Raw genomic sequence first — 20,083 nt, forward strand, 5'->3', positions numbered from 1 at the left:
GGAGATAGCTGAAATGACTAAAACACAGCAGTCCGAATTGCAGGTGGCAGTCGAAGATGAACTAAAGACGCTTCTTGGATAAAAGATGAAATGTCTCCAGATGCTTTCTCCCCCCCCAAGCTCCATAGACTACGATGACCTGGTTGACTGAGAACCTTCACAGACAATCGAAGATGTAGTTTTCAGTGGGAGAGATCAGGATTTAGTAATGAGTACACAGAGGGAATAGCAGTTTGATGAGGTAAAGCTGAGATGGTTTAGACCTGCGAAAAGGGGAGATGGCAGATGTATCAGACAAAGGATCTTGAAGATGGAACTGCCAAGCAGCAGGAGAAGAGAAAGACAACAGAAAATATTCATGGATGTAGTTAAGGATGGTATGCAGAGGGTTTGTGTGACAGGGGATTCCTGGGATAGAGTGTGATGCAGGCAGATGATCTGCTTTCAATCTGCTCAGGCCAAAAGAAGAAGAAAAATATTGCTGGATATAGGCCCTATATAAAATTTATTTTTTGTGCTTGTGACAAAATAAAACTAAAACTGCAAGAGCACCCAGAAAGTGTGGACATCCACCAACTGCTGTTAAAAAAATAATTTATTCCAAAGAAATAACACCATGCATGCCCCATGAGTGCAAAGTTCAAAACGGTGACTAGAAAAACATTCAGCAGTGATACGAGAAGATGGGCTATGGGGGGCTCCTTTCTGAAGACATTTTTCGTGTCAAACACTTTTATACCGTTACTCTTCTTTTTTTGTATTGGTTTAAGGTAGAGAGCTTTATGTAAATATGTCAGGTACCACAGGCACCAGGTTCAATGTACACTCATTGGCCACTTTATTAAATAAACATTGCTAGTACTGGGTTGGACCCTCTTTTTCCTTCAGAACTGCCTTCATTCTTCGTGGCATAGATTCAACAAGGTGCTGGAAACATTCCTCAGAAATGTTATTCCATTTAAATATGAACGAATCACAGAGTTGCTGCAGATTTGTCTGCTGCACATCCATCATACCAATCTCCTGGTCAACCAACTCCCAGAGATTGAGATCTGATAATTGTGGAGACAGATCTGGGCTTCATTTCTTTACATAATTAACAGGGCACCAACAGATTGTGGGTGAAAAAAACATTTATTATATTTTAAAAAGGAGTTCATTCTATACATTAATGATGAATTAAAAAAATAAAATAAAATCCTAAGTTATTTAAAACATATTGACACACACAAAAAAAGATAATCAAAACAATGGTTATATAACATTTTTTTTATAATGTTATACTCAAAATGCATTTAAAAAAAAAAAAAAAAAAAAAAAAAAAAAAAAAACACAACAAAAAAAAAACCCTCAGTGGCTCCCTATGATAAGTGCACTGGCAGCCCGTATACCACGGGCGCAGAGCCTATCAGATATTTCAAGTGAGTGGCCTGCCGAGACGACCCCATGAAGTCGAGGAGTGGTGCCCCGGAGCCAGCAGAAAACCACGACTCTAACAAGGCCTTGGTGAAGCGATCAATATCCCGATCTGTGACATCCCAGAGATTTCCCAAGATGAATGGGCTAAAACAAGCAAACAAAAAAAAAAAAAAAAAAAAATCAAAAGGATGATGACCATAAGACATGTTACAAACTAGATACTCTACAGCATAGGTGTCGAACTCTGGCCCGCGGGCCAAATTTGGCCCGCAGCCTACTTACATTTGGCCCGCGAAGCCATACCAAATTACTATCAGAGCTGGCCTACTGGTATTATACAGCTAATATATATATTGTTTAGTATAAAGCTTTGCTTGTTCCATATTCAGTTTTTCAGCAAACGTGTTTGAGTCCATAAGAAAAGATTCATTCTTATATCTGGAGGAATAAATATATTTCAATAAATATTAACGTTAGCCCGCGACTTTGTTCCAGTTTGAATTTTGGCCCACTGTGTATTTGAGTTTGACACCCCTGCTCTACAGGGTGGGCCATTTATATGGATACAGCGTAATAAAATGGGAACGGTTGGTGATATTAAAGTCCTGTTTGTGGCACATTAGTATATGTGAGGGGGCAAACTCCTCAAGATGGGTGGTGACCATGGTGGCCATTTAGAAGTCGGCCATCTTGGATACAACTTTTGAATTTTTCCCCAATAGGAAGAGGGCCATGTGACACATCAAACTTATTGGTAATGTCACAAGAAAAAACAATGGTGTGCTTGGTTTCAACGTAACTTTATTCTTTCATGAGTTATTTACAAGTTTCTCTTTGTTCACAGCCATTGACATGTCGAAGAGGTTAACACGTGAGGAGCGGATCGAAATTGTGTTGATATCTGGTGAACGCAGTAACCGGGTCATTGCAGCAGATTTCAATGCAAGACGCCCTACGAGACCACCCATCTCCCATGCTACAGTCAGCAAACTGCTCGCTAACTTTCATGTCACTGGAGAGTGGTATTAGTCGAACATCCCTTCGGTGGATATTAGCTACTCACAAATGGCACCCTTACAAACTCCAGCTGCTGCAGCATCTCACCGAGGATGACCCAGATTGGCACACAGAATTTGCAGAATGGGCAAAACAAAAATTGGAACAGGACCCTCAGTTCACGCAGAAGATTTTGTTCAGTGATGAGGCAAACTTTAACGTGAATGGTGAAGTTAAACAAAACCACCGCTATTGGTCTGACACTAACCCACATTGGATGGATCCCTCCAAGACTGTTGGAACAACAAAAGTGATGGTTTGCTGTGGTATATGGGGTACAACGATAGTGGGTCCATTCTTCATCCATGGAAACCTCAAGGCCACTGGATATTTGAAATTGCTACATGATAATGTGTTTCCCTCTTTATGCACTGAAGCTGGCAGGTTCCCTGAGTTTTTCCAGAAGATGGTGCACCACCACATTATGGGTGCCAGGTCCGAGCATTCCTAGATGAGCAGTTTCCTGGAAAGTGGATTGGTCATCGTGGGCCAGTTGAATGGCCCCCAAGGTCTCCCGATCTGACCCCCTTAGACTTTTATCTTTGGGGTCATCTGAAGGCAATTGTCTATAGTGTGAAGATACGAGATGTACAGCACCTGAAACTACGGATACCGGATGCCTGTGCTGGCATTTCTCCTGCGGTGTTGCTATCAGTGTGTGAAGAGTGGGAGAAGTATAAATGGATTAACTTGTTATGTGAAGCCAAAGCAAGCAGCTGAGAAGGAACTGCAGTCAAAATAGATTTTGATTGAAACAAGATATTTTACCTGTATTTATAAAAACAAATGTACATCCATTAGATTCTATTTTTTAGATTTAGGGACCACTGTTCTTTATTAAAATGATTTCTGTCAGTTTACAAAATAAGCCTTGTATTGCCTTAAAATTATCCCTTAAATAAAGTCAGTATGCAGTTTTCTGACAAACTTGAACAGTTCACTGGATATAAGTGACTCAATTTGACTCTCAGACACAACTGTGTTTGTTTATGTAATTACTGTATATAAAAAAAAACAAAACAACCTATTGTTTATATTCACATTCACAATGGGCAGCACATTGAACACATTTTATAAGTGGTCATAAACTTGTAAATAACTCATGAAAGAATAAAGTTAAGTTGAAACCAAGCACACCATTGTTTTTCTTGTGACATTACCAATAAGTTTGATGTGTCACATGGCCCTCTTCCTATTGAAAAAACAAAAGTTGTATCCAAGATGGCCGACTTCTAAATGGCCACCATGGTCACCACCCATCTTGAGGAGTTTGCCCCCTCACATATACTAATGTGCCACAAACAGGACTTTAATGTCACCAACCATTCCCGTTTTATTACGGTGTATCCATATAAATGGCCCACCCTGTACATAAGATTCCCAAATATTCCTTCTGTTAACAACAGTTTGTTTCAAAAAAATTGCAATTAAATCTGCAACAGCAGTATTAAAAAAATATATTATTTATGTTTATTTTTCTTAATTTAAATTTTTGTTTTTAGGTTGTAATCATAAGTACTTTGTAGTGCACAAGTTAAAAATAAATGCATACAATGAAAAGGTTTCACATCAGCTATTATAACTTGCTTCAGCCATCAAAAGGAAATGCTGTGCATTTCATATGATCACATTATCCAGTTTTCATTCAGCTGCACATGAATGAAAATGCAAAAATATCTTACCAGCCTGCTATGATGTAATTTAGCACAATGCCATTTCCTTCCTGCTGCCCCCGGACAGCCAGGGCTCCGCTGCTGCAGCCAAACAGCAGAGATGCTGCCCTCAGCGGCCGTTTGAGAACAGCCTGGCTGTCCAGGAATCGGGCTCCTGCTCCATGGCCCACATAACTAAAATCATGGAGAGATAGATTAAAAAAAGTGAAACTCGCAAAACGAACAGAAAGAAAAAAATAAAATAAAATAAAATAAAATAGAAATACAAGGTAAAAAAAGATGGATGGAAATCTGTTGACAGAACTGAATGTTACGAAAAACAAGCCCTAATTATGTAAAATAGAATGACTATTATATGTTTGACAAAGAGAAAGTTTTATTTTTGATTAAGAAATCAGTCCCAGTGTGAACCATCTACAGTAAAGCTCAGGGTCACCATCCAGACACCTTCACTTTCTGCACACTGCCCCTTACTTATCTCCAGAAGGCCCTCAAAGTAGCACATTAAGCTTTGGGTCTTTTTGTACACATCTCTACATAGGGCTGTTCGATATAATGATATATATCGGATGACGATATAAAAACGTCTATCGTTTCATTTTACGCTATCGTTTGTTTCATGGTGTCGCAAAATAAAACAATATTTTTTTCATCGTTCTGATGGTCACTGTAGTGGCTATATTAATTTCTTAAAGTTCTCTCTTTCTCTTATATTTAATATAACCACACTACAGACGGACAAGCGCCTGTTTTTACGGGTTGTCGTTAGCAACAACGATGGTAAAACCAGACTTGTCCTCAAGCTACTCCAACAAGACCGTGGCTGAATTATTTTTACTAATAGAAAAACTTTCACCCCAACCTCTTTCCTTTAAGCCCTGACAGGTACACCAATAGCATGATGCTGCCAAGATGAGAGTATTACCCAAGTGATGAAGTGCCTTGGAGTCCGTCACAGTGCTTAGTGGTCTGCTTACAGAATTAATTTTTACAAGTATGTATATATATGTAGTTCATTCAGGTTGACATTATTGGTTTTAATGTGTTTTTAAGGGAGACCCCTTTTTTTTTTTTTCTTTTTAAAGAATTTTAAAGTGAATCTTGAAGAGAGAAAAATGTTCAAACAAAGGGGTTTGAATCAGTAGTTAATTTTTACTTGAAAAACTGAAACTCACATGTAGACGTCTTTTGTAGAAACAGCTTCTTCTAGTCGGCCCAAGGCAGGTGCAACTCCACACACTCCTTCCCAGTCCGGTTTGCTTTAATGAGAATAGAAAACTGAACTGATGAAAAACATTTATGCATGGACTTGTGCTCAATTACTGATATGTTTCAGTCTCACCTGCAAAACCAGTCTTTGAAACGCTCCTGGGAGTTTCCTAAATTGTCATCAGGATCGAGCACATAAAACACTTTCTTTGCATCCACACCACGCCTCAAAATAGACTCGGAGTCAGTCTAAAAGAATGATTGAAATAATGATAACATTGCGACTATTGAAATCAACTATTTCATTAGCAATACAGACACTTTGCATTAATCCTTGACAGCATGGGAATGTCTTTATTAGCATTGCAGTTAATGAGAGGTGTGAATGTTAAACGCCTTAACATACATGTATGAGTCCTACCTGACAGTTATAGAGCTTAATCATACCTCTTTTTGAATGCTCAGTCCAAGCAGCGAGTGCAGAGAAGGCATCCGACTTACAGAGCTAGACTTTAAGACAGGAATGCTCTCCCATGGCAACTTCTGAAGGTACTGCAGCAAAAAGCACAAAAGCTGATAAGCAGCAAATACTTTGTCTTCTCACAAGTGATACAATGCAGTGATGCTTTTCAACTTGTAGTGACACACATGCCTGCATTAGCTATAAAAGTGAATTCAGTATTTCACAGAGATGATGAAACCAACCTTGTCAAGGATTAGAACCACATGATTTCGGGGCTCATCCCTCTGTAAGAGCTGGGACACAGCAGTGTGAAGAAGCTGATCACACTCAGTGTCCCACTGTGGAGAAACTCCTAGAGTGAATCTTTTCAAATCGTCTTCAGATAGCACAGGAGATGCAGAAAGCAGAACCTAAGACAAGTCAGAGGCATTAGTGGTCAGAATAATCGATTAACCTGGTGTTAAAGATCCATGGAAATGAAACAAAAACAAACAAAAAAACACCACCTTCAACATCTCTTCTTGCACTGGCACCCCCCTTGCAGATAATGCCTTGTAAAGGTGTTGGGTCTGTTTGGAAAGCTCAGCATCCAGTGAAAGGGGTAGAAGGAAGGTTCTCCAGCATCCAAGCAACTTCTCCATGTCCTTCAAGAGTTGCTGAAGGTGAGATAGCAAAATGTTTTCACTTTAAAAGAACGCTCTAAAACAGCAATTCATATTGCTCATAGAAATTTTGTTTCTATGACACTTTTTGGTCTAAATGACTGTTTAACAAAATCAAAGTAGGTGAATAATGCAGGCACTATGAAGTCCAGCAACGTCATTTATCTGTAATACTGACCTCAACTCGAGAGTCGAGAGTCCTGCGGCCCTCCCACCACTTGGCTTTCTCAGACACACAGCTCACAACCTTCTGCTCGACCAGAATACTATCCATCTCCTGGACTAACTGGCTAATGGGATGCTGCACAACAGAAAGTCAAAGTTAGTCATTGTCTGTTAAAAATATGATTTAAAGGTCTTATAAACAAAGCTGGACAAAGCACTGGGGCTGCTGCTGTTGAGTGTCACGACTGAGGCATGAAGTCACAGAACCAAACAAAGTATTTAAATTCAGGCGTCAGATTATGACAGTAATAAAATTCCCTTACTTGATTGTTTCTAGATTTAAGCTCCCTAGTAGATGCACCTGTGCTATGAATTTGAAAATCCTAGGTGACTTCTTTCTTAAGCTATTGCATTCACAAGACTTTCAGAAAACTTGACCTCTGACGTTGACGAGACAAAGTTGTCTGAGATTTTTAATAGATACACTTATGGTATAAAAATCTTACGTCTCCTTGTTCATGTTATCGTGTTCACAAAGTTGGGTGGTAATACCCCATCAGTCTTTTTATGGCTGAGAGGTAAAAACTATGTTAGTTTACATTTTCATTTTGCATTAATTGTAAATGTATTTGCTTTGAAGGAAGAAAATAGATCAACAGTCTGCTGAAAACCTTCACCTTTTGTTTAGATGTGTCAATATAAACTGTGACAGGAGCAGAACTTTTCTCCAGACGTGTCAGCATGATGCTGTTGCTCATTTCTCCTGGTTTGACTCCCATTACAGACATGACACATGCAGTCACTCCTAAAACAGAAAGTATAGACAGAGAAACTGTCAAATGATGTTATTTAGGTCACATTGATAATGCAAACTCTGCTTTTACTTAGCCTTTCAAATGCTAAAGATTCTGACATAGTTGGGCTATGGATGCTAAAATAGAAGACGCTCACTGCTGTCAGGGTAGCAAGAGAAATCAAAGAAAGTATTATTCTACCTGAAGGAAGGTGCTGGATTTGTTGGATAAACTCTTGGCCGTGGGTCTCTGGAAAAGTCGAGGGGTCAGCTGTTGGGAATAAAAAGATGTTCTCCATCTGAGCCAGCCTCTGTTCACACACAGTCTGAGTGAGCTCATTCAGACTCAGAGTATGCATCTTGTCCTCCAGCTCACTGGAAGCCTTTTTCAGCTTTCTATTACAATAGAAATGACGGGTGTCAGAAAATAGAATGTCATGAGTGGAAAATCATAAATTGACACTTCATATTACAGGTGCTTACTTGAGACAACTGGCTATATGCCTGATTGTGCGATGCCGACTTGTGATGCCCACAGAATGGCTATGTAGCATTGCTGTGGTTATAGAGTTTTGCTGTCCCGTGGTCAAGGCCAAAAGAGCACACAGGGTCGGATAAAGAGTGGGAGGGGGGAAGTGCTGAAGAGTCAACCACGCTGAACGGAGCAATGACTGAACATCCTCCAAAGTGAGATTGTCTGAAAAAAAGATGTTAAGGATGAAACTTCATTAGGGACTCCACATCTAATATATTACTTCCATGTTTATTTTTCTATTGTTGTGGCCCTTTTTTGACACTTTGGATCAGATAATTACATTTTAAAACTTAAAAACAGTGTTAACATACAAATCTGGTTTACAGTCGTGGTATAGGGCTGCTCGATTATGGCAAAAATGATAATCACGATTATTTTCACTGAAATTAAGATCACGATTATTTGACGATATTTATTTAACCCTTTAAGACCTACTATAGAACCAAGTCCACCAGAGCTTATATTATTTTTTTACATGCTGTAGTGCCATTTGTGGGAGCATTTCAAGTTGCTACATCAATACAACTGTTATAGCCCATATTTTAATAATATGTATGCATTAAGTCCATAGTAATTACATAAATTGCAAAAAAGTGCAATAAACTACAAAAAAAATTGAAAATCGCTTTTGTTTTGTTTACATATATTTCTACTTGGAGAAATTTAAGAGGCTTATCCCTCAAAACTTTAAATACAATAAAGTTGCAAAAAATAGTTTACAACAACAGGAAATTTATTTTGAGTGTCTTCATAGTTTTATTTTGGAGATACAGCAATTTTTATATACTGCAGGAAAAACAAAAAATCCTATGATGCAAATTTGCAAAGAAAACAGCATGTGCATCATTTCACTGTGGGAAGTGTTACGAACAGCTGATAGGAACGGCAAAGCGTGTTTCTGGAATATTATGTTTTTGTTCCTGCAAGCGCTTTTTATGCAATTTTTGCAAAGCTATATGTGGAACGAAACCGTGACCGAGGACAAGCTGATGGCATAAGATGTAAGTACAGCTCCTCCGGTTTCATATGCAAAACAAATTATTGCGCTAGCTTACACGGTTCAGGTTCTACAGGGATTTAACAATAGTTACGCAAAACGGAGCGTGCTGCTCTGACCGGCTTTAAAGGGTTAACAATGACTTTAAAAAAATAATATAACATAGTGTGCAACACCACTGAAGTTTTTTTTTTTTTAACTCTCTTTTCAACCAACGGCAGTCACTCTCCAAATAACTTCTGCTTAGCTTTCAGAGCTTCCCTCGGGTCCTCTTAATCAGCGGTCTCCAACCTTTTTTGCGCCACGGACCGGTTTATGCCCGACAATATTTTCACGGACCGGCCTTTAAGGTGTCGCGGCTCAGTCATTTTTAATGATCGTTGAAAGCCCAGATCGTAATCGTGATTAAAATTCGATTAATTGAGCAGCCCTATCGTGGTATCATAGCCCTTGTTTTACTTTATAAAGCAACCCTTCCTTTATAGTACTTGAACTCATTTTACATTGGGTGCCAGCAAAAGGAAAACAATCATAAGATACAAGTATAAAATCCAGTCCATTATTAATACTGCATCATCTGATATTGGCTCACCTGGCCTGCTGTCTGCATGAGAGAGGTGGATTTGTGCATTCTCTCTCAGATGACCTCTGCTTCTGAGAACCAACAGCTCATCTCTCTCCAGATTACCGCACATATCCCTCCGCAGCACCTCAAAATCCACGTCTGGAGAAACAGTCAAGATATTCTGTTAGAGACTATAGTGACCACTATCCTTCTCTCACCCCAACCGGTCGCAGCAGATGGCCGCCCCTCCCTGAGCCTGGTTCTGCCGGAGGTTTCTTCCTGTTAAAAGGGAGTTTTTCCTTCCCACTGTCGCCAAAGTGCTTGCTCATAGGGGGTCATATGATTGTTGGGTTTTTCTCTGTATCTATGAAGCGCCTTGAGGTGACTTTTGTTGTGATTTGGCGCTATATAAATAAAATTGAATTGAATTGAATTATCGATATTTGTATTTGCTTGCGGATATTTGTTCCTCAAGTAAATGTTGTGAAAACTACAACTACGCACTTTACTGACAAGGGAGTTAGGGAGAAACTTCTCTGTAATCTGAATTCACTGATGTAATTTAAAAACAAAACAGCAATACATGTGAATGACTGACATGTAGATGTTCCAAAATGTGCACAAAATACATACTGTTATCTTTACTTGCAGCTGAATTGTCCTCAGCATCTGATGTCCTAAGTTGTTCAATGCTCATGTCCAGAATTTCTGGAGTTTCCTCCTCAATGGTCCTCATTGTGTCTGGTTCCTCCACAGCAGCTGCGGAAACTTGTTTTCTGGTTCTTCTTGTTGAACCAGGCCGACAGACCAATGTCTCGTCCTCAGAAGAAGCAGCACGAGGGACCACGGTGCTTTTTTTTCCTCTAACCTGCCTCTTGGGGGGAACCTTCTCTGCAGGTGCATCTGGGGTTGTTTTGGTATTGTGGCCAGCTCTCCTAGCAGTTGTTCGTGTCTTAGAGGCTTCAGCTTTTACTTTGGGCTCTGCCTGCGCATTAGCCTCTGAGTCGCTTTCATCACTAAATTCCACCTATAATTAAAATTTAAAGACATTTTTCTTATTTTTGCATAAAATTGGAGTGCACATCATGAAATAATAAAATCTCACATCATTAGATGCTTACCTTGAAACGGGATTTCTTTGTTCGTTTAGGAGCAGCAGGCACAGGCTGAGCTTTGCCTTGAACTGGAGACAACTCTTCATACACATGAAACTGTAGCTTAGGAGCAGTCCTTGATGGTTTCTGCACTGAAGCAGGGCATCTTACCATCTGTACAGGAGTAAGGGCCAAAGTAGGTACCGCTGTGTTGAAGTCATAAGAGCTGAGCTCTTTAACAAAAGGATAAGACTTTACAGTTACTGGTGTGATAGGAACCTGACTCTTTTCTTTGGTTGAGGAGCTTGTGACTTGAATCTTAGGTTTGACAGACCTGGTCTTCTTTGCCTCCTTTTTTGGATCAGCAGTAACTGAGTTTTTAATGACGTCTTTAGATTTTTTCAGTACAGATGCAGGAGGATCATTTTTCTGTTCTGATTTCAGGTCTTTGCCCTCTTTCGGCATATTCCAAGTCCAAGCTTTTGAGAAGAGCTCCTCAGGAGTGCATTCGTTTTTGGCAGCCAAGCTTATCAGGGATGCAATGGCTTTGGCTGTCATTAGGCCTGCTCTCACAGGCCTTAGCATTGGAGAAGGTGTAGACTCAACAAAAGCTAACCCAGCTTCCAGTATTTTCCATATAGCACAGACCTTGGTAAGGCTCGGATCTACCCCAGACAAAGCCATGTGCAGATAAACACGGCCAACTATATCCTGCATTAGGGAGGGTTTAGAAATATGCTTGCCAGTATTGTACAGAGGGAAGAGTTTAGCCAATTTTACTCCAAGTTTGGCAGTAACAGTCTTAGAGCGGGATAATGTTGCCCATTGAAGTTTGGAGCTGACACTGGTGTCATTCGGATCCAGCTGAAGAAGCAGATCAGCTTGTGCAGCTGCCCAGCGAGCAGTGGCACGACCTAGACAGGGTTCAGAGCAGCAAGGGCACTGACATTCAGGTTCATGGGTCAGTGACGACAGCCAGCGGTGAGGCAGGGCTTTGAGAGGTGGAGAGCCGGACAGATCCTTCACTATAGGCTCTTTGGAGGTCCACCTGGTGCTCAAGATGTCCTTGAGATCATCCTCTATGGTTGGAAGAGGAGACTGAGGTCTCTGGACAGGACGACCTTTCCTTGGCTTGATTTTCACTTCAGCCCTCTGCACCTGATCAGAAAAGTCTTTGGGAAAACAAAAGAAAAAAAAAAAGTTACAAAACAACAACCTTGCAACATATTTTATAATTTCACGTGGCCTCTGGTAAGTCCAGTCTCATTGTCTATTGTGACTCAATAACATGAAAAGCAACATTTCAGTTGTGATCATATCATTACCTTTTATTGGAAGTCAACACTATTAAACTAACATCTGGCCCCATGTGTTGGAGCTATACATTTACAGACCTGTGGAGCGCTCCAGAAGGTTTCTGACGATGTCCAAATCAGTTCTACTTTCATCTTTTTCTCCCTGCATCAGCTCCAACTCTGCTTTCATCACCAGCAACTCGGAACATCTACAAAACAAACAACAAAATAAAACACTGTTAACAGGAATTCATAATTTACTGTGCTCAGTGTAAAAAAACCCCAAAACAAGCCACAATAAAAATGTCACTTCAATACATTAACATCACCAATGTAGAAAGCATAGACAAATATCTCATAAAAACTGCATTTTAACTCACTAAGATGTACATGTACATACTGGCTGAGTGTTTGAAGTTTTATGGCCAGTTTCAAGGCTTCTAGACACTGTAGTCTGGCGTCATTAATGGCCCCGCAGTCGCTCCTCACAGACACCATCTTCTTAGAACAGTTTAGCAGTTCTGCAAGCAGCTGCCACTTAAGTGCCAGGTTATCTCCTGCTCATAGGGGATAAGAAGGGAATAGGAAGACAGTTACAAGAGGCAAAACAAGCACCAATGACTTTCAGAATGAGGGACAAACATACCCTGGTTGATGAAAACCACGTTTGTGCTACTGTTGCTGCTGGTGGTAGTCCCATAGAGGCCCTTTCCTACCAAAGTAACCAGAAGGCTGCAAAGAAGCTTTAGGCTCTCGTACAGGGCACCATCTGAAGTACTTATACCTAAGAGATACATACACATGCATACATACATACTATAGGTGAAAACTTCTTCGCCATATTCTAACAATGCAAAATTAAAAACACACAAGGCCATCTGGCTCAAGAAAGAGTTGCAAGTGCTTCTAACCTTGTTCCATTATAAGATTTTTCTGAACTTGGGGAAGCAGAGCTGCATCTATGCTCAAAAAAGAAGCGCATGTTTGCAGAGTCCGTGCACGCAGCAAGTACCAGCTTTTTGACTGTTTCTGCTGCTGCTTTAGTTCCTTCAGCACTTCAATAAGGCAGCGAAGTCCACAGTCAATCTGAAATGGGAGCAAACGCAAGAAGGGCAATTAAAAGACAAAATCCCGCCAACAATGATAACTTGCAAGAATAATATGTTTTAGGAAAATCAAAATCAGTGGATTAATGTGAAGAATGCTACATACCTGCCCATTGTTGTAATGGCACTGAGCTTTCACCAGGATTGCCAGTAAGGACAAGGATGAAGATCCCTCTGCTGTGTTACTTGGGAGAACTGATTCCACTTGGTCTAGCTGTGTCTAAAAACAATATGGCGCATTTGGATATTGCCTCTTATTAAACAAAAGCATATAAAGTAAGAAAGGTTACTAAACGGCATGCATTACCTGCGCCAGTTCTGTGGAGCCCAAATCAAGAAGAATACTGGCTGAATGAATGAGCGAGCTGGCACAGGACTCGTTATCAGCCAGTTTCCTTGAGAAGTCCGTCAAAATCTGGAGAGCCTTCAAAGCCTGGAGAGGCTAAACAACAGAAAACAAAACAGTTACAAGAAATCTCTCTGGCCATACACTTATTCTGGTAAAGTTTGATATCATAACTATTTAACATAATTATTATTTAACACACAAAAGGATTCAATCATGCCTTCTTCTTTTTTTTTCTTCCTTTTTTCTTTTTTTAAGTGGATGGAATTGGTGTTTAGATAACTTGCTGGAAACAAAAACATGGTCAGTGAATATTCTTGCAACACAGCAAACATACCATTACAGTGCAGCTTCCAAAAAAAAAAAAAAAAAACCAAAAACATGTTCAACCAATTAATTTTTCATTGGTTACCAAGTGGCAAAATGTGCTTCTAGAATGACTGATATTAGCAAAACGGAGCATAAAGAAAACATTTTACACATCCTGTGCTGTTACCTTTCCCATGAGTCTGAACAGTGATGCAGTCACACCAATGGAACGACGCGTCTCTTTTGGCTCTCTGACAGAAGGCAGGGTTTCACTCTGAAAAATAGTGGTCCAAATATCCAAAGCGCTTTCCAACGGCTGACACAACTCTGAAGACAAAAAAAACAAGGAGGACTGTAAATATCACACAAACATATCCAGTAACAAACAATCAGTTTAGATTTGACTGACGGGGGGAAAAAAAATTTCTTACTGTGCTCTGCAGTCAGGTTGAAATGCAGCCCTTCATAAACCGGAATACTGTCCTGTGTTTTCTGCTTGTCTTCATAATCAAAATCATTGTTTCCTATGGAACTGGTCACACACTGTGTCTGCTCACGCAGCTCTTTCCTTTTTCTGTCACTATCAATGGCCTGGTTAAAAAAAGAAAGAAAAAAAAAAAAAAACAAGCAACAATTAATCCAAACACAAACAAATAAGAAGTATCAAACTAACACCAGAAACATTATATAAAACGAGGAGGCAAGCTAATATGGCTGCTGTCCTTCTCTAAAGAGCCAATCGACTGCTGAACTGGGAAACAGCTTAGCCACTTATGTTCGTGAAACATATCATGAAACTGTGCACGTGCACATGCAGAGTATAAAGCTTTTAAAAAGTATTTCGGGACAAAGTCATCAGACTTTGATGTCTGGTCTTTACTGGACTCAACTGCTGATTCCATACACAGTTCCCTTAAAATTAAAATATATGTCTCTCTTCCCATTCATTTGAATAGGGACCTCTAAATAACCTCTCATGGCTTCCACTATGCAAACCGGACTTTACACTTTCAGTTTTACTCCTTCTCACACCTTTGTGCAAACAAACAACAGCAATCCACAAAAACAAGCAGATGATTGATGACACAGCGCTCACCTCCTGAAGGTTCTTCTCCAGAGTGCAGATGTAAAGCCATAGCAAAGCATGGGCTTTGTCATCCTTCAGTTTGTCTGCATTCTCTGGAGTCTCTGGTTCTTCATCAAGAAGTCGTAGAGCTTCGTGAATAAAATCCACTGCTGAGCTGTGTACACAAATAATATAACATAATGAGCACAGAGAAAACATTTACTTTCCATAGATGGTGATAACCCAAGTACACAGTTTGGTGGTACACTAAAGAATGTGTTTTGTCTCTCAAGGACCAGAGTTCATTAGAACTGGTGCAAAAAAAAAAGTTCTTACCAGTCAGTCTGTTCACTGAAATCCTGGAAGCACACAACTTTGGCCATTTCACAGAGGTAAACAGCCCGCAGATGTATATGGGAACTCTCCTCGTGACAGATATCCAACAGATCACACAGAGTGTTGTACCGTTCCTGGGCTGTATCTCCTGGCATCTCCTTGTAAGCACTAAGCTCTTCCTCCAAAAGGCGCAACATTACATTCTCATCAGGTACATCAGGACCAAAACCGTCACGCAACGTCCTGCTCAAGAAATGGCCAACACAAAACAAGCATTTATCTTTTGTTAAATCAATATTCTACTCATTTAATATTGTTAGAAAAGACAAATCTAAGACAAGCATACAATAAAAGTCACTTCATTAGTCCTTGTTTGTACCTGAGCCTAATGTCTTCTTCAGAATTACACGCTGCATCAGTCTTTGTTTTCACCCACAGCGATACAGGTTCAGTCATGTGAGCAGTGATTTTGTCCCCCAAAGCCTTCAGCCACAGGATCACCCAGTCCAGAGCTCGATCATACTGCCCAGTCCGCCGTGAAGTTTGCACAGCCAGCATGAAGGGCCGGCTCAACTGATCACAAACCGTAGAAACAGACATTTTAAAGAAAGTACTGCAAATATTTAGCAAATATAATAAATTTCCCATACATTACGTTGGTTTCATTCGTAAACCAACTGCTGCAGTCTGCATACTAATGTTAGTCATAAACCCCCAAATTTTCCCCTAGCTGTGCCTCACTACAAAATATGACCAGAGATATAAGATTACACAATCATTAAAGAACACTTACCCTATCCACAGAGAGAGAGGCAGGGCAATTTTTGCACAGATCCCTGCAGAGGATTTCAACTAGGATAAAGGCTTTGTCATAGAGACGTCTGTTGTACAACCCACAAGCCAAGTTGCTCACAGCAATTACTAGAAGACACATGAACACAAAATGACAAATAAAAAAAAGGCACAAAAACCCTGACCAAATAAACTGAACTATTTACCTCATGGTATTTCTTATTTGAGCTAGAGACAAAAGAAAGTCAACAAAACTTTCATGTAATTACATTCTTTAAAAGCAGTTTTGTTACCTGACGTTTCATTTATGCCCGTCAGGAAAAATCCTTCTATCTAAAGTATGGTATAATTTAAGGAACCCTTTCATATAATTTCATTTCAAGTGAACTGACAACATTAATAACAGAAAATCACCTGCTTTGATGACAAGGTTTTCACTAGACAGTTTATGCAGTTCTGTCATCATCAGTCCAGCTGTGGCTTGGCAGTAGAGCAGCACTCTTTCCAGTGTGTCACTGTCCTCCAGCTACGTACAACAAATCACAACCAACAGTTAAACCAAGTACAATCAGAACTGGGAAAAAACAAAACAAAACAAAACAAAAAACAAAAAAAAAAAACAAAACAACCACACAGAAATATATGATTTTTCAGTTTTGCCAACACCATCATCATCTACAGAAACACCTTTGACTGTATGTGCACAACTCAAACAGTAATAAACCAGAGCAATTCTATTATCTATAACAGTGGTTAACAAGCGGCTTTCTCTTTTTGAATTTGTTTACCAAAATGTTTTACTTTAAAAAAAAAAAAAAAAGAAGCTATAAAGCAAGAACTTTCCAAGTTCAGTTTAAGAGAAAATTAAAAAAAAAAAAAAAAAATCATTCTATATTTTTCCCTGGTCATCCATGCCCCTCCTGCAGTCGTTCTAATCCCCACAGCTCTAACTGCATACTGGTATAAGTATTGGCAGACAAAGGGCGACCGTGGCTCAGGGGGTTGGGAAGCGTATCTGTAACCGGAAGGTCGCCGGTTCGATCCCCGGGCTCTCTGTCTCGGTCGTTGTGTCCTTGGGCAAGACACTTTACCTTACTGCCTACTGGTGTTGGCCAGAGGGGCCGATGGCGCGATATGGCAGCCTCGCTTCTGTCAGTCTGCCCCAGGGCAGCTGTGGCTACAACTGTAGCTGCCTCCACCAGTGTGTGAATGTGAGAGTGAATGAATAATGGCATTGTAAAGCGCTTTGGGTGCCTTGAAAAGCGCTATATAAATCCAATCCATTATTTATTTATTTTTTTTTCCTCTTTCTTCTTTGCTAAATTAAAAAACAAAATCAACAACAACAAAACAACAACAGTAAAAGAAGAAGAGCAAAAGAAAGTTATTAACAGCACAATGTAATTATAAGAGAAAATATCTAGTTGGGTCTTAGTTTTGTTACTTTCCTTGAAAAACATAATCAAAACAATGTTATGTTGTCACTCTACCCATCCCTACTTACCTCAGATGCAAGCATGCTCTCGTAGGCAAACTCAAAGCCTTTGTAAATACTGAAGCAAAGTGACTTCTGTAGTCTGCTGCACTCGGTCTGGCATGACAAGTTCTGAAAAAATAAATGTAATAATAATAATAATAAAAAAAGCACTTATAATCAGGAAAAAGTCAGTTTTTCCAAACTTCAACCTATTTTGACTCGTCAGAGGCAATGCTAACCTTGTTTAGTATCCTCATTACGCACTCTTGGTGTTCCTCAAAAAAAGAAAACAAAGCCAGTAGCACCGGTCCACTTAAACCCTTGTCATACCCACTGTCGACAGCCCACACAACAAAGCTGCACCCTTCCAGAAATGCATGACCTTCTCTGTCACCCAGGTTACCAGAGACTGATCTCACGGCCCTAGCACACTCTGTTAAAGCCTGGCGAGCCTCATCACCTGCTTTCACTGTTGAATGAATCATTACTCCCCATTTGGCAAGCACCACTGCTGTACACTGACAGCTAAGAAACTCTGAGGCCTTTCTCTCAATTTCACTCAGGAAGGAGGAGGCCAGCCTGTGGTGGCCAGCCTTACACAGCACCTTCAATATAATCAGCACCATTTCAGAAAGCACGTAAAAACGTGATGCTGCACGCTGCTTTGAGCCATCCCTGTCAGAGTCTTGATCACCAGTCCAACATGTGTTAAAAAGTGTGTTCATTTCCTGTAGAAGAATGGAGGTATCCTCCTTTGTCATCACTCCACAGCTACTCTCAAATTCAGTGATGATATCTTCAATGTATACGACAGCTTTAGGCAGAGATGGAGTTGCATTTTCAGTGTCCAAAAGCAAAAGAAAGCTCAAAGCCTGCATCTGGCAGCGCAGTCTGTCTTGAGGATTTAAGATTTTCTTGTCTTTGGCAGCAGATAGTCCGTTCCACAGCACGGAAAAACAGCTCCTCACAAGAACACAGTAGTCTTCTTCATCCTACAGAAAATACAAATCTTGTTAAATTATTAATTTTTCAACTCAATGTCAGACATACTTCACAAGACACTCTTGTAGAGAAAGCAACGCATACCTGTTGGGCTTTAGAAAGACGACTGTAAAGTAGTCCAGCTATGTGGCTGCACAGAGTGTGAACTTCTATGCTGCTTAGCTTTTTGACAATATGGAAAACAATCTTTTCCATGTATAAGGGGTTGCTCTGAGGCACAAGTGCTGCAAAGATGTCATAGCCATGAAGAGAAAGCTCCATCAGTTTCACCAACTGACCGATGTGCTCCAAGTCAAGGCCTCCAACTCCAAGTTGATGGTTACAAGCTCTGATGATCCGGTCACACAGTGTGCGACCCTGAAGCCCGGGCTTACCCTTTACATAATTCTGCAAAATAAAGACCATACATAAATAAATCCAGCTTTCAAATCGAGAACGTAGAGGCAATTAATAATGGATTAATATAGGTACATTAACAGCTTGCGTCAGACTAGCAATTTAACGTGAATTCTAAAGTTAATAGCATTCTTCTTAATAAACTGGTCCCAACCTCGAGTTCGTGGAATAAAAGTTCCGTTTCTCTCACGGAAGCAGTCCGCTTGATGTATTCGTCCACCTTTAAACACTTCATGACGACAGCTGTGGAAAACACGTTAGCCAAGAGTAAATAAAAGATAACTTAAACTTCAACACAGTGGCTAGCCTAGTTAGCGTTAGCAACAACGTCAATACACTATGACGCTATAACAGACTTTTAACCGAGAACAGTTACTGCGACTTACTTGAAGGTCGACGTCTTTAAAAATGTTTTTTGTGCGTACGGTAGATAAACAGGTTTTTAGCTGCCCGCAATAAGCAACATTTCCACAATAGCGTAATGTTGTTTTTAATAGTGTACGTTAAAAAAATTACTATCAATGTCCGCCGCTTTCCTCTCACAGAATTTACTCCCCCGCTCACTGTTTTTAAAAGATCGTTGAAGACCAATCCGACAAGACATCCGTTTTAGCCGGAAACAGAATGAATTATGGGTACCGTAGTTTTATTGAGTCTCACTGCATATAAATCGTACATTAGCCGGAAAAATGCAGAAATCACACTGAGAACTCATTGTCAAAATCTTAAATTAAGAAAAATATTACAAGCAGTAATTAAACTTTATGCTTGTAAATAATTATACATGTCCATTGTCGTATTATATATTAAATTGAGGAACACATGTTTGTAAACTATTAAATAACGCCATGGGGGTGTAAATAGTATTTCATCCTACTCCTTACTAGACATTTAAATTGTGTGGCATATGGAGTTATTCATGGTGACTTAATTTTGTTTTGATTTTTACTTTGTTTTCTGTTGCTCTTTTATTTATATTTACATGTTTCAAATGAAACAGTCAATCACAATCTATTTTCAGCCCATATAAATCAAAGATAGCTCATTATTTCATTTATATGTTAAAGGTATTAGTGCCATGTTGTACTTAATTATCATAATTATTAATAATAATTAATTATTAATTAATAACAATGCACAGTGACAATGGTATTTCAGAGCACATTTTGAGTCTAAAATGTGGTTAAAAGAGTAGAAGAAATCTGATGTAATATTGGACAGCTCTCATATAAAGGGAAACAGTTACAGATAACTGAAAAGCTGTATTTTATATAAACTTTAGATTGAAATAAAGTGACAGGCATTATATTTGGGTGCATAAAATAGA

General features: G+C 39.7%; 1 protein-coding gene across 1 annotated transcript; it reads right to left on the reverse strand.

Moving 5' to 3' along the window:
* Positions 1-1,113: 1,113 nt before the first annotated feature.
* On the reverse strand, positions 1,114-19,347 carry espl1 (extra spindle pole bodies like 1, separase). The gene is made up of 32 exons (XM_085456536.1): positions 19,143-19,347; positions 18,911-18,999; positions 18,445-18,747; positions 17,598-18,350; positions 17,386-17,487; positions 16,296-16,407; positions 15,883-16,010; positions 15,469-15,662; positions 15,090-15,332; positions 14,784-14,928; positions 14,119-14,278; positions 13,875-14,014; positions 13,340-13,474; positions 13,139-13,252; positions 12,838-13,012; positions 12,573-12,710; positions 12,327-12,483; positions 12,026-12,135; positions 10,659-11,803; positions 10,171-10,564; positions 9,565-9,696; positions 7,924-8,137; positions 7,643-7,836; positions 7,325-7,452; positions 6,661-6,783; positions 6,327-6,476; positions 6,063-6,230; positions 5,805-5,909; positions 5,491-5,606; positions 5,324-5,407; positions 4,158-4,322; positions 1,114-1,563 (listed from the first exon to the last, which is right to left on the reverse strand). The coding sequence occupies exons 2-32, from the start codon at positions 18,989-18,991 to the stop codon at positions 1,362-1,364; spliced, it is 6,510 nt and encodes a 2,169-aa protein (XP_085312662.1). The 5' UTR covers positions 18,992-18,999; positions 19,143-19,347; the 3' UTR covers positions 1,114-1,361.
* Between the last annotated feature and the right edge of the window lie 736 nt (positions 19,348-20,083).

Source organism: Copadichromis virginalis, linkage group LG5 (genome assembly GCF_057382275.1).
Source record: "Copadichromis virginalis isolate Kocher_CV1m ecotype Utaka linkage group LG5, C_Virginalis_male_GT1.1, whole genome shotgun sequence".
In the NCBI taxonomy this organism is placed as follows: Eukaryota; Metazoa; Chordata; class Actinopteri; order Cichliformes; family Cichlidae; genus Copadichromis; species Copadichromis virginalis.